General features: G+C 43.2%; 1 protein-coding gene across 1 annotated transcript in view; it reads left to right on the top strand.

Annotated features, from left to right (window-relative positions):
- Nucleotides 1-799: 799 nt before the first annotated feature.
- The window catches only part of ABHD12B (abhydrolase domain containing 12B), a 35,260-nt gene continuing 22,366 nt past the window's right edge, over nucleotides 800-13,693 (top strand). Inside the window, exons 1-5 of the mRNA XM_064291853.1 lie at nucleotides 800-813; nucleotides 980-1,565; nucleotides 7,673-7,874; nucleotides 8,938-9,040; nucleotides 10,857-10,976. Coding sequence (XP_064147923.1) covers nucleotides 800-813; nucleotides 980-1,565; nucleotides 7,673-7,874; nucleotides 8,938-9,040; nucleotides 10,857-10,976 — 1,025 coding nt within the window. The remainder of the gene's footprint in view (nucleotides 814-979; nucleotides 1,566-7,672; nucleotides 7,875-8,937; nucleotides 9,041-10,856; nucleotides 10,977-13,693) is intronic.

Genomic DNA, 13,693 nt, shown 5'->3' on the forward strand with positions numbered 1-13,693 from the left:
TAGGAAACAATGGCACCATGTAAGCCTGTACCAGGTGCCAAACAGTTCAAGGTGTGTGTGAACTCCTGGATACAACAGTGGGGTTCTGTCATGTGCTGCTAAACAAACTGCCCAAAAGATTTTAATCTGGGGTACCAGGAATAACTGTATAGTAGATAACCCTGTGGACAGATGAACCATTACTCAAAGAGATTCAGAGAAATTTCTCCTACAGAAATGATGACAGCGGGGTGTGTGTGTGTGTTTGTGTGTGTGGGGGGGGAGGGGAATTGAGGATTGTGAAGGTTCAGGAAAAGAAAAAGGAAAGGGGACATAAAAAAAGGAAGGTCAAGGCAGACCAAGGTTAATATATTCTTCATCAAGATCATCTAAAGCTGTAGATTTCAAAGTTTTGTTTTACTACCACCATGGTAAGAAATAGGTTTTATTTTATAACACTACACACACACACACACAGATGTATGATGAAAACAAAAGTTTCATATGCTTACAGCTAAATTTGTTGCCTTTTGGTTGTCACTCATGGCAACTCCATGTGTTAAAGAGTAGAACTGCTCCGGAGGGTTTTCTTGGTTGTAATTTTCACAGAAGCAATTGGCCAGGCCTTCCTTCAGCTGAGCTGCTGGGTGGGTTTGAACCCCAGTTAGCAGCTTATTGCAAACTGCTTGAGCCACCCACACAGCAAGCTATGCAAAAATTCATTTTCTATTTTATTTTAAATTGATTTCATATCCCACTTATTGGTTAGACCTCCATTTGGAAAACACTTCTAAAGGATGTCTTAAGAGAGAACGAGAGCATGAAGGGCTCAGGGTAGAAGTCAAGGGTTGAGGGATGTGCGTGACCCTTTTTAAAGCCTTCCCTTTCTCCCCAGCCCCTAAGTCACCAGCACCCCGCATAAAGAAGGCCACCTGGTTCCACAGGCTGGGCGGGAAGCCTCTCTTCCCTGAGGCCGTCGTTCGCTTCTCTCCTCCTGTAGTGAGGAAGCCGCCAACAGCCAGAACCCCGAGGCCGAAGCCCACCCTCAGGACGCGTGTCCCTCCCGCAGTGGGGTCGGGCTCACCGCGCCGCACCTGCCTTCCCAGGCAGGCCGCCCGGCGCGGAGGAGGGCGGGCGTGGGCGCCACAGGGGCCGGGCGCGGCTCTACGGGAGGCTCCAGGCGGCAGCTCAGGCGGCACCGCCAGCTACGCGGCTCGGGAGACGGCGCGGAATGGGCGCGCAGGAGTTTGAGGTGGCCGCGGCGCTCGGGCCCCCGGACCCTGACTCCGTGGCGGCCTGGTGGGACATGGCCGTGCGAAACCTGCGGTGAGTACCCGCCCCCCGGGCGTCCCCGGTCCACCCTGGCAGGGTCCCCGACGGCTCTGGCTGCCCGGGATGAGGCGGGTGGGGGCGGTGAGGGCAGGGCCAGGGTCCCTTTCTCTGGCGGGCGCAGCCGGGCCCAGTTTTCTCCGCAGGAACCAGAAGTCAACCACCGTGGCTCCAGGGGGCCCCCAGAGCCCTGCGAACTCTGGGGCTCTTTGGGCTGGGTTATCACAGTGGTTAAGAGCTCGGCTGCTAATCGAAAGGTCGGCAGTTTGAATCCACCAGCCACTCCTTGGAAACCCTACCGAGCCCTTCTACTCAGTCTTACAGGGTCGCTATGAGCTGGAATCCACTCAACGGCAGTGAGTTTGGTTTTCCTCATCCTCAATTCCTGTCCAGGCCAGGCACTAACAGGTTTGATTTTTCAGGAAGTTATATATCCTTTGGGGACTTAGGAAGTAGAGATTCCAGTTGGATGCTTCAGGTTCCTATACCCGTCTCTCCTATCTGCCTTACATAATACATAATACATATACTAACATGCAGGATGGGTTTAAATAACAATGACAATAATAAGTGTTATAATCTGGGATAGTATCCTTTTGGGTCACGGGCCTATCTGTGTAGGTGGCACAGGATGGAAAGGTCACTGCCCAGTTTCCCGAGTGTGAACTCTCTGGCATGTATTTAATGAGCACACTTCCATGATGCTGAAGATGTATAGTACACTGGAACCATCACTCAGCATTACCTGTGTCAAGTTTTTGCATCGTTTGTATCTGCATGTTTGTATATCCGTGGGCGTTTTACTTTTTTCCTCTCATGAATCCTTCATTTGAACAGTATGTACTCTTAAGTTACCTGAATTGACCAGCAATATATTGCCAGTCTTGTTTATATTGAAGCCAGATATTGGTTGGAGAGCCCGGACCCAGGAGACTCAGGTGTTTTGTTGATGTGGGACGGCATTAGCATTTTTGCTTACCTTTACCTCTTTCTATTCTTTTTTGTTTATTGTTGCTGATTCCAAAATATCCCCAAATCACATTTGGACACAAGAAATTTCACTTTGGAATGTCCAGAATGATGATGACACATCTTCACTCCTCTGCTCCTTCCCTAGCTCAGTGCAGAGAGCAGAGTGCCAGCTCTACACCCGGCCAACAGTGCAGGCCCCGCCTCCCCCATGACCACTCACAACGTCCTGACTGACCGGACTATTCAAACTTCACATTCACAGGCCTTTCCTCTCTGCTACGCTGGCATCTACCCACCTCTCTCTTTCATGCTCTCTATAGAGTTGATGACGGATTATTTAACATTTATGTGGCAGTAAAGAACGTTTGTTAGGTAGAGAATCACAGCTGTGGTTCACACTCTCGAGAACAACCCACTTTATTGCTAATGGAGTGGGAGATGGGGAATTGGGGATCTTCTATTACTTGCCTTACTAAATAGTAAAAAAAAAAAAAAGTCTCAAGAGAAACTTCCTGAAAGAATAGATAAAATACTAGTGCATTTTTTTTTTTTTTAATCCGAGCAGAAACTTCCTGATCTGAGGTGCCAGCACTGAGGCACAGACTCATTGCCAGTGTCCTGAATCTTTTTAAAATTTGGAGCCAGCTTAGTTTAGATCAATAAACATTCGCGGATGCTTGCTGTGTGCCAGGCAATGCTTGTAGCACTGGATCTACTGTGATGTGTTGTGAGACTCAAAGAGAACACTTAAACATATTTTTAGTGATTGTTTTCTGAATGTCTTGGGGATTGATGTATTTTAATAAAAATTTCATCAGATGTAGCTGCTGCTTAAGATGGGTGGGCTTAGGACAGCATCTCTTCACTTACAACTGGTTTTTTCTTTTAAATTAGGAAAGTGGGAAGAATATTAAGGAAAGGAGTTGGGGGAAGCAGAAGGGCTATTCTGATTTTTGTCTTTTTCATCCCAAGTCTTCACATTTTTAGACACTGCTTAGAAAAACCCCATAAGAAAGCTGATAAACTCATCCATTCTTTCTACAATATTGATTATTCACAACGTATCAGGAACTAATCTAAGTCCTGGGGACATAGCAGTGAATGAAACAGGCAGAAATACGTGTTCTTTTGGAGCTCACATTGATTAATTTTAAATTATAAACAAAAAAAGAGATGTCCTTCCTCTCTCCCCTAAAGCGACCAGTTAGCATCACTGCCTTCTTTCTTCTGAAAGAAATAGTTTCCTTTCAGAATTTTCAACCTGGAGGTCAACAAATATTTATTAACCTCAGCCTGTGCTAGATACCCGTACCTGTTGCCATCAAGTGGATTCTGACTCATAGCGACCCTCTAGGGCAGAGTAGAACTTCTCCATAGGGTTTCCAAGGAGACTTGAGTGGTGTGAAGGTAAGGGCAGGATTTGGTTGGGAGGGAAGAAGGGAGGAGAACACAGATGCTTGATGATCAATACATGTTGGCTGAATGAGCATATATGATGGGTGTGCAGCATGTCTTTATATTTGGAATAGTTGTGCTGCCAAATGTAGTGAGATTTGGGCTTCTCCAAAGCTGGTTTATAGACACTTGAGCATGATTCACCTTGATGCCACTCAGGGTCCACCAGGTTTCACTATTAAGAATCACCCAGTTAGGGTCTGTGGCTCCTACGAGGGGGACGGTGAGGGGTGGGGTGGGGGGAGCGGGGGCGGGGATGCTGTGCAGTTACAGCTGCTGCTGATCAAAGGGCAGGCGGGAGAACACCAAAGCCCCAAGGTGCCTGTTTGATGTGGCTGCATCCTCTGCTCAAATAAGGTCTATTAGCCATGGTGATTTTTGATCCCTTACTGATCTAGTGGATGTCAAATTGACAGCCCCCTACTTAAAAGAAGCGGCTCTGCATTATTGATGCTCTGAGGGATCTGGTCATTCTGTTCTTCTCTCCCACAGCGCTTCTCACAGAAGTGCCTCTCGCTATTTGAGAGAAAGGTCCTATATGAATTATTCTTTAAAAAACAGAAACACATTTCTATCCATCGCCTCTGCTTCCCAATCACCTGCCTATCTTCAAAGGATAACTTAGAGGGAGACTAAGAGGCAGCGTAGCGGTGAGTTCACGGGGTCAGGAGACAGCAAGCAGGAGCCAGCAAACTGGAGGAAAGGGCCCATAAGGAACAGGCTTGCTTTCAGCTCTGCCCATCTTGGCTTGATCTGTGGCTCAAAGTGGCTTCTTTGGGTTTTGATTTCTCATCTCTAAAATCAGAACAACAATGTCCTCTCCTTCCTCCTGCCTTCATGGGGGCTATTTTAAAGTATTATGAAACAATCATTTTCATTTCTTTCTTGCTGGGACTGATTTTGTGAGCAGGCAATTGCCCAGGTGTGATGTATTTGAAGAGCTATCCATCACCTTCAACCCACATATCTTTTCCACCCCTTGCTGAGCTGCTAGAAATCCATCAGGGTCATTATTTTCTCCCTTCACGCCTCTTCCAAACATATATAAGCTCTCTGATTTTTAGTTCATTAACACTTGAGGGAAAATTAGGTTTTTAAGGGGTCTTTCTTTGGTGGCTTTTTTTTTTTTTTTCCTTTGGTGCCTGTAGTATCAGAGGGCTCCTGAGAATAGTGGACATTAGTGGGGAGGAGGAGTGAGGAAGGAACACTAAGAGGGGGGCAAGGGTGTAAAGGGGATAAAGCCAAAACCCGTTGTCGTTGAGCCAATTCCAACTCGTAATGACCATATAGGACAGAGTAAACTGCCCCATAGGGTTTCTAAGGCTGTAATCTTTACAGAATCAGACTGCCACATCTTTTTTCTGTGGAGAGGCTGGTCGGTTTGAACTGTTGACCTTTTGGTTAGCAGCTGAGCGCTTAACCACTGTGCCACCAGGCCTCCTGCAAAGGTAATAAAGGGCTCCTAAAACTTCACTCTCTAAGACCAGAATTTTAAAAATTTTTTAAAATTATTTTTATTGTGCTTTAAGTGAAAGTTTACAAGTCAAGTCAGTCTCTCATACAAAAATTTATACACACCTTGCTATATACTCCTAGTTGCTCTCCCCATAATGAGACAGCACACTCCTTCTCTCCACCCTGTATTTCCATGTCCATTCAGCCAGCTTGTGTCCCCTCTGCCTTCTCATCTCCCCTGCAGACAGGAGCTGCCCACTTAGTCTCATGTGTCTTCTTGAGCCAAGAAGGTCACTCCTTACCAGTATCATTTTCTATCTTATAGTCCAGTCCAATCCTTGTCTGAAGTGTTGGCTTTGGGAATGGGTCCAGTCTTGGGCTAAAAGAAGGTCTGGGGACCATGACCCCCAGGGTCCTTCTAGTCTTAGTCAGACCATTAAGTCTGGTCTTTTTACCAGAATTTGAGGTCTGCATCCCACTGCTTTTCTGCTCCCTCAAGGATTCTCTGTTGTGTTCCCTGTCAGGGCAGTCATTGGTTGTAGGAAGGCACCATCTAGTTCTTCTGGTCTCAGGCTGGTGTAGTCTCTGGTTTATGTGGCCCTTTTTGTCTCTTGGGCTCATAGTCACCTTGTATCTTTGGTGTTCTTCATTCTCCTTTGCTCCAGGTGGGTTAAGACCAATTGATGGATCTTAACTGGCCGCTTGCTAGCGTTTAAGACTCCAGACACACTCCCAGAAGTGGGATGCAGAATGTTTTCTTAATAGATTTTATTACGCCAGTTGACCTAGGTGTCCCCTGAAATCATGGTCCCCAAACCCCCACCCCTGCTACTCTGACCTTCGAAGCGTTCAGTTTATTCAGGAAACTTCTTTGCTTTTGGTTTAGTCCACTTGTGCTGACCTCTCCTGTATTGTGTGTTGTCTTTTCCTTCATCTAATTTTTTTTTTTTACTATCTAATTAGTGAATACCACTCTCCCTCCTTCCCTCCCTCCCCATATTTGTAACCATCAAAGAATGTTTTCTTCTGTGTTTAAACTATTTCTTGAATTCTTATAGTAGCGTTCTCATACAATATTTGTCCTTTTGCATCTGACTAATTTCACTCAGCATAATGCCTTCCAGATTCCTCCATGTTATGAAATGTTTCATGTATTCATCATTGTTCTTTATCAATGTGTAGTATTCCATTGTGTGAATATACCATTATATATTTATCCATTCATCTGCTGATGGGCACTTTAGTTGTTTCCATCTTTTTGGTATTGTAAACAGTGTAGGAGCAGATTTTTTTGAGACCAGCCTCGTTCCTGGGGTTCATTTTTCCTTCTATGGGTGGCGAACTCACCAGGACTGTGACAAACAGCTCATGGAGATCACATAGGTCTGTGTGTACCATGGCTCTGCTATTCATTGGCTGTGTGACCTTGACATTTTCGGTGTCCTCATTTGCAAAGCAAAGATAAAAGTTTTCTTCTAAACTGCCTCTAGTCTAGCAGAGAACTCAGGGCAGGGGAAGCAGTTTGCCAAAAATGACTTCTAACCCCACCCCCCGCCCCTCATGATTTGATTACACTGAGCAGTTTTAACTTTGAGCACTCACAATAGGAAAAGGAATTTATTTAAGGGATGATGTGGTCAAAAACCAGAAGCAAGAGATGGTGCCCTTGAGCCCCTGTATCCCTCGTCTCCCACCTAGTCTTTCAGTTAGGATATACTCTAGCCCTCATGAGAAATGGGGCTAGGGACAGAGGTGTATTAGTGGCCTAACATGGACAAATCATCTCTTGTCTGCTGATGGCTCCCAGTTTGGTTGGTTTATGACACAGGGAACTGCAGAATAAGCAAGATGTGCATGGCCTGCCTCATCCCACCACTTCCACATTAGGCCCCAGCCCTGCTTTAGCCCCCCTGCCTGGGCCTCCAGCCTTCCCACCCTGCTGCTGCTGGGTCCCTCCCCTCTAAGAATGTTACATCAGAAGTGAGGCTCTTCTCTTATTGGCTCATTGCTTCCTAAGATCCAGCCAGAAGAGTTGGATCAAATTATTATCTGCTCACTGCTTTAGACTATTAATAATAGTGTATATAGCACTGAATTTCTGGGTATAGCACTGAATGGTAATATAAATTAATAATAATATAAATTAAAAACTGTGGCAACTATTAGGCTGAAATTCTGTTTCCTGATGACTTTGGGGTCCAGCCTCAGCCTTCTATGGGGCTACACTAAGGGAATAAGCCTGACTCCAGTGCACCTACCATCCCCTCCCCTCCTCTCCCCATCAAGCCCTGGCTTTTCAGCAGCTGACTCTGGGACCTTGCCTTCTTGCTTTCCTCACCTGCTTCCCCTTTCGTGCCCAGTCCTGATCCAGCCTATAGACAATTACATATAGTTCTGTAAAGGATTTTGTTTAAATGCCCCCCCCCCAAAAAAATGCCAAGCTACCTGTAATTCCCAATATTAGCCTCTGTAATTTGATCAGGATCTTAAGATAAAAAACAAACCAAGACAAAACTTTGATTTTGAAAACCTTGTTTGTTTCACAATATCTTGCAGGTCTGTTCCACACTCTTGTTCAACACTCAGAAGAAAAATTGCTGCTCTGTATAACAACTTTACTAGTAAACCGTTAAAAGAACACATTTTCCCTCCTTTGATGGACATGCTAATTTTTTTAAATTTTTGTAAGTATATACCTTTTATGAATTTGGCTATAGTTTTTTTCCCCAAATATAGAATTCACTGTTTTAAAGCTGTGGCATAATGAAAAATGTATGTCAGTTACAAAATTGTCACTAGAGATAAATGGTCTGAAACCTATAGTTGACTTTGGGGTCTAGCAATGGTCCCTGGGTGGCAGAAATGGTTTGTGTTAGACTACTAAATGAAAGGTTGGTGGTTTGAACCTACCCAGAGGCACCACAGAAGAAACACCTAGCAATCTGCTTCCATAAAGATTATAGTCAAGAAATCCTATGGAGCAGTTCTACTCTGTAACACATGGGGTTGCCATGAGTCAGAGTGAACTCAAGGGCAACAGGTTTTCTTTTATTTTTTTGGAGTGGCAGTCTTGCATGAATTCTTGCAGACTGTTGGGGACAGATAGAAAAATATGGCCTTGTGGATGGGGTTTAAGTTCAGGAGATCAGTTTTCACATCAGCTATTCATATGGATACCAGCTTCTTGTATTCTCTACTTTTCCCCTTCCTCTTATTAGGTGTATCCCTTGAAAAAGTCATTGAAAGAGAGGAGGTGCTGATGTGAGGAATCTATTTCTCCCCATGGTTTTTCTGTGAACCATGTGTTAGTCAATGTAACATGCAGTCTTTGTAGCACACGGGTAACAGTTTTACCTGCATGTCCCTGGGTGTATGTTAATCCTGGACACTTCTTGGCTTATGGCTAATGACTTGATTTTACTTAGTGAAAAAATTATGCTCGACTTAAGTAACAGACCTTTTTAGTGGAATGATCGCCTCACCTTTTAGTTTGAGACAGGGGTAAGGAGTGAATAAACTCTTATGGTTTACCACACTGGTGGCACTTTAAAATCTAGCTGTAGATTTCTTTTTTCCTTGTAACTCTTCTGTGGGCTAGTCTTAGTTTATAAAATAAAATAGTTCACTAAGAGTTAAGTATAGTAGCTTACAACTTAGAAACATATTAATCATAAAGGCTAATTTATTTTTGGATTGTGATGAAAAGACATGGGGCTCTGGGAGTTGATAACAGTGCCTACTTTCTAGACAAAGCACCATATCTTGTGGATTTAAAGAAACCGGAGATAAAGATTGCTCACACAGTGAACTTCTACATTAAAGTGGAACCTGGGGTGATCTTGGGAATCTGGTGAGTGCAGTTGTTGGACACTGGGTTGCTTTATGGACAAGGTTCCCATATTATGAGGTCAAGGGCAAGCAGTGCCATGTTACTTGCCAGTGGAGAGATTGGTGCTCCTTGGAGGCACCTGGAAGTTTTTCAATTCCCTTATATTGAAATTTGATCTGGTTGACTTTGCTTTCCAGAAATTTTACTTTGGAATGTGAAGCCGTTTAGAATTTGTCCTTTGCTTTGGGTCTTTCACCAGGCCTGAGTGACCTGGCCCTGCCCACCTCTCCTCATTCTATACCGTCCGTTCCCTCACTCTGCTCCAGACACAATGGCCTCCTTGGCTGTCAAGCCACATCCTCCCAGGATGAGCTCCATCTGGAACACTTCTTTCTATCGCTCTGCTCCTTCCCCTCCCTCCTGTTGCCCACCTAGCTGCCTGCTCTCATCTTTTGGGTCTTATTAAATGGTGGTTTTTGTAGAAGCCTTCCCTCATCTGCCATTTTAGGTATATGCTCTCATGGCTGTCTTTGCTTGTCCTTTACATTTATTCCCATTGTAGTTAAATAAATGTTTATGTGATTATTTGGTTAATGCTTGTCTTCTTCACTGAGCTGTAGCTTCCACAGGCCAGCCAAAGACTTTATTGGGTTTTCATGGATCAACCCAGTGCTTGACACATAGAAGCCGCTGTTTAAATATTTGTCAAAAGAAATCATGAGCATTTTATTGTCTTTTTTTTGGCTATGCTGATCTCAATACTCCGTTTGGTTCCTAGCACTTGTTCTTGGCTGCAAATTTCCCATTACCTCATTTTATATTTCACTTTCCTGAGTTTAAACATCTGATTATGAAATGAGACAGAAAAGACTCGTGTAGCTTCTTCCTAATTTGTAGGGTACAGTTTAGGTAATAATGTTGGGTTTTGAAAATCTTTTTTTTCTCCACTCTTGCCCTACTGGTACTCAGCTTGGTGAGTTAGAGATCCCCATCATGATTAGCTCTTCTGGTTGGCAGTGGTGCTGATATTCTCAGACTTTCTGCCCTGAAACAATTGAGAGAAGTGAAGGCTTATCATGTCATGGCCAGTTCCCCATGTTTCCTTGTGATGTGTCATATGGCAGTGTTTGCATTTTCAGGGTTCATTCACTGATTTTACAAGATGGAGGAGCTAGAGCTCACAGAGGGGTTTAAAATTACAAGGTCACTTAGTTTCATGAGTAAAATAACCTAGTTTCATGTTACAGTTTTTTCTCCAACACGAACTGGTTTCCCTTTTAATTCTTCCCAATCTGTCTCTTCAGCTAAACCAATGGCAGATGTCAAATATCCATTATCTTTTACTTGTCTCCACCCATTTTTTGTTATTTCAATGGACTGTATCTAAGAATTGCAGTTTTGGAAGGACAATGGGTATAAGAGTCAGAAGAGCTAAAACAGTAAGTGGTTAAAAGAGATTGTGCATGGGAGCGGTGGGGTAGGGCAGTGGTGGGTTTTGCTATAAGACAAAATGGTGTTAGATTTTTATTTTTACCATGTAAATATATTTCTCAGATAAAATTTATATATGTGTATACATATATATATCAATCACACACAATGTGTGATATATATAAAAATACAGATATATAAATATGCATATACACATACACATATACACGTCTGTATGTGTATTTATATATATATCATGTATGTTTGCATATACACACATACATACATAAGGGGAAAGTGCATTGAAAATCTTCCAGGTTCCTCCAAGGAGAACCAACCTCTCCACAAGGATAGAAAGGATTTCTCTTTGTGTACATGTTTGCTAAAGCCTTTCCTTGCTCTTCAGGCACACGGTCCCTAGATGCCGGGGTGAAGATGCTAAGGGGAAGGACCATTACTGGTATGAGGCAGCCCTTCATGATGGCAACCCAATTATAGTTTATCTCCACGGCAGTGCAGAGAACAGGTCAGTGCCTTTGCTTGGAAAACTATTATTAGTTTCTTTGAGAGAGAGAGAGAGAGAATATTTTAGTCCTGTGGGGGAGTGAAGGGCAGCTCACAGTTTTCAACTCTGTAAGCCTGCCTCCACAGATATATATATATATATATTCTTTTGATGAATTCCAAGGGTGTCCTGGCAATAGGCTTCTCTTAAAAGATCATTCTATATGTGGAATAATGTGGATCCTTAACTAGAGGGGAAAAAAGAATAACTTGAAAATTTGGATATTGATTTTAAAGAAGACAGCAGGTCCTTTACTCCCTTAGAGTGTATGAAATGATGGATTGAATTCATGGATGACTTTAAAGAGAATGGGTATGAATTATGGGGAAAAAGAACAAATTCCACACCAGAGGTCTTTCCAGAAATCCACAGTGGAAATTTTATTAGCATTAATTTTATTAATCAAAAGTATGACTCTCGAAGAGAGATCACCTGGAATTTTGACCATAGGTACTAGGAGACCATCTGCCTAATTCTAGTCTAGAATACTGATGCATCAGCCCCACTCTGTGGTCCCAACCTTGCTTTGTAACAAAGTCTCCCAGAAGCCTGGCTCTCCTTTGATGTGTTGTCAAAGCCTTTAGTGTATCTCTGAGTAATTATGTTGGGTGATGATTATCAGTCTTGACTGTACCTCTTCAGTTTGGGGGAGGAGTGGTGTGCCTCAGAAACCCACTGACCTCACTCTGTCTCTGGAGGGACACTTCAAACTAAGTGACAGGCTCTGCAATCTGCCTCTTGGCTCCCTATCCTATGTCTCTTTTTTTCACTGTCTTTTTCTGTCAGGTGATGGCTTTCTCAAGACTTGCCTTCTCCCAAGGGGCTTTCTTTCTTTCTAAATTTTATTTTGTTGTTGTTGAGAATGTACACAGCAAAACATACACCAATTCAACAGTTTCTACATGTACCACGTAGTGACACTGATCACATTCTTTGGGTTGTGCAAATATTCTCACCCTCCTTTTCTGAGTTGTTCGTTCCTCATTAACGTAAACTAACTGCCCTCTGAGGTTCCTATCTAATCTTTTGGGTTGCTGTTGTCAATTTGATCCCATATAGATAATTCTCAACAGAGCATAATGCTCAAGGCAGACCTTTTATACTAGTTAAGCTAAACTATTGTTTGGTTTGAAGAAGACTTCAGGTGACATTTTTGGTTTATGGTTTAAATATTATCTCAGGGCAATAGTTTCAGGGGTTCATCCACCCTTCGTGGCTCCAGAAAGTCAAGAGTCCACAAAAATTCGAAATACCATTCTGCATCCCCCACCCACCCTTTTGATCAGGATTCTTCTATGGAATCTTTGATAAACATGTTCAATAATGGTAGCCGGGCATCATCCAGTTCTTCCGGTCTCATGGCAAAGGAGGCAGTTACCAACACATTCCATATCCTCCTACTGTTCCTGACTCTCCTTCCTCTGTTGCTCCAGGTGAATAAAGGCCAATTGTTGTGCCTTTATGGCCTGCTTGTAAGCTTTTAAGACCCTGGGCACTACACAACAAACTAGGAGGTAGAACAGGAGCACTAAACACGTTATCAGGCCAGTGAACTGAGATGTGCCCATGAAACCATGATCCTAAACCTCCAGACCAAGGAACTAAATCCCACGAAGTGTTTGGTTGTACATAAGCAGCTACTTTTTTTTTTGTCATTTCTGTAAATATACCTATCACACAACTTTTGCCAATTCAACTCTTTATAGGTATACAACTTACTGACAGCAGTTAAAATAATCAGCTGTGCAACCCTACCCTTAATCAATGCAATTTTTCCATCACCGTTAACCCCTTTTTCCCCTCCTTCTTGCACCTGGTAACCACTAATAGACTTTGGTCTCTATATGTTTGCCTTCTGTCTTTTTATATGAGGTCGTACAATATTTGTCCTTTTGTAATTGGCTTATTTCGCTCAGCATAATATCCTCAAGCTCCACCCACACTGTAGCATGTATCAAGACTTCATTTCTCCTACTGGCTGAGTAGTATTCCATTGTATGTGTGTACAACGTTTTGTTTATCCATTCATGTGTTGATGGGCATTTTGGTTGTTTCCACCTTTTGGCTATTGTAAATAGTGCTGCAATGAACATTGGGGTACAAGTCCACTTTTGAGTCTTTGCTTTCAAGTCTTTTGAGTATATTCCTAGGAGAGGAATTGCTGGGTCATATAGTAGTAGTTTTGGAGCCCTGGTGGTGCAGTGGTTAAGAGTTTGGCTGCTAACCAAAAGGTCAGCAGTTCGAATCCACCAGCTACTCCTTGGAAACTCTATGGGGCAGTTTTACTCTGTCCTATAGGGTCGCTATGAGTTGGAATTGACTTTATGGCAACGGGTTTGGGGTTTTATAATAGTTCTATTTTTTAGTTTTTTTAGGAACCACTACAGTGTTTTCCACAACAGCTGTACCATTTTGCGTTCCCACCAGCAATGGGTAAAGATTCCAGTTTCCCCACACCCTCACCAACGTTTGTTATTGTTATTTTTTTAACCTTAGCCATCCTAGTGGGTGGTGTCTCATTGTGTTTTTGATTCGCATCCCTCTCTGATGGCTAATGATACTGAGCATCTTTTCATGTGTTTGATGGCCATTTGAATGTCCTCTTTGGTGAAATGTCTGTTCAAGTCCTTTGCTCATTTTATGATTCGGTTGTCTTTTTGTTGTTAAGTTGTTGAAGT

This window comes from Loxodonta africana, chromosome 10, assembly GCF_030014295.1.
Source record: "Loxodonta africana isolate mLoxAfr1 chromosome 10, mLoxAfr1.hap2, whole genome shotgun sequence".
Taxonomy (NCBI): Eukaryota; Metazoa; Chordata; class Mammalia; order Proboscidea; family Elephantidae; genus Loxodonta; species Loxodonta africana.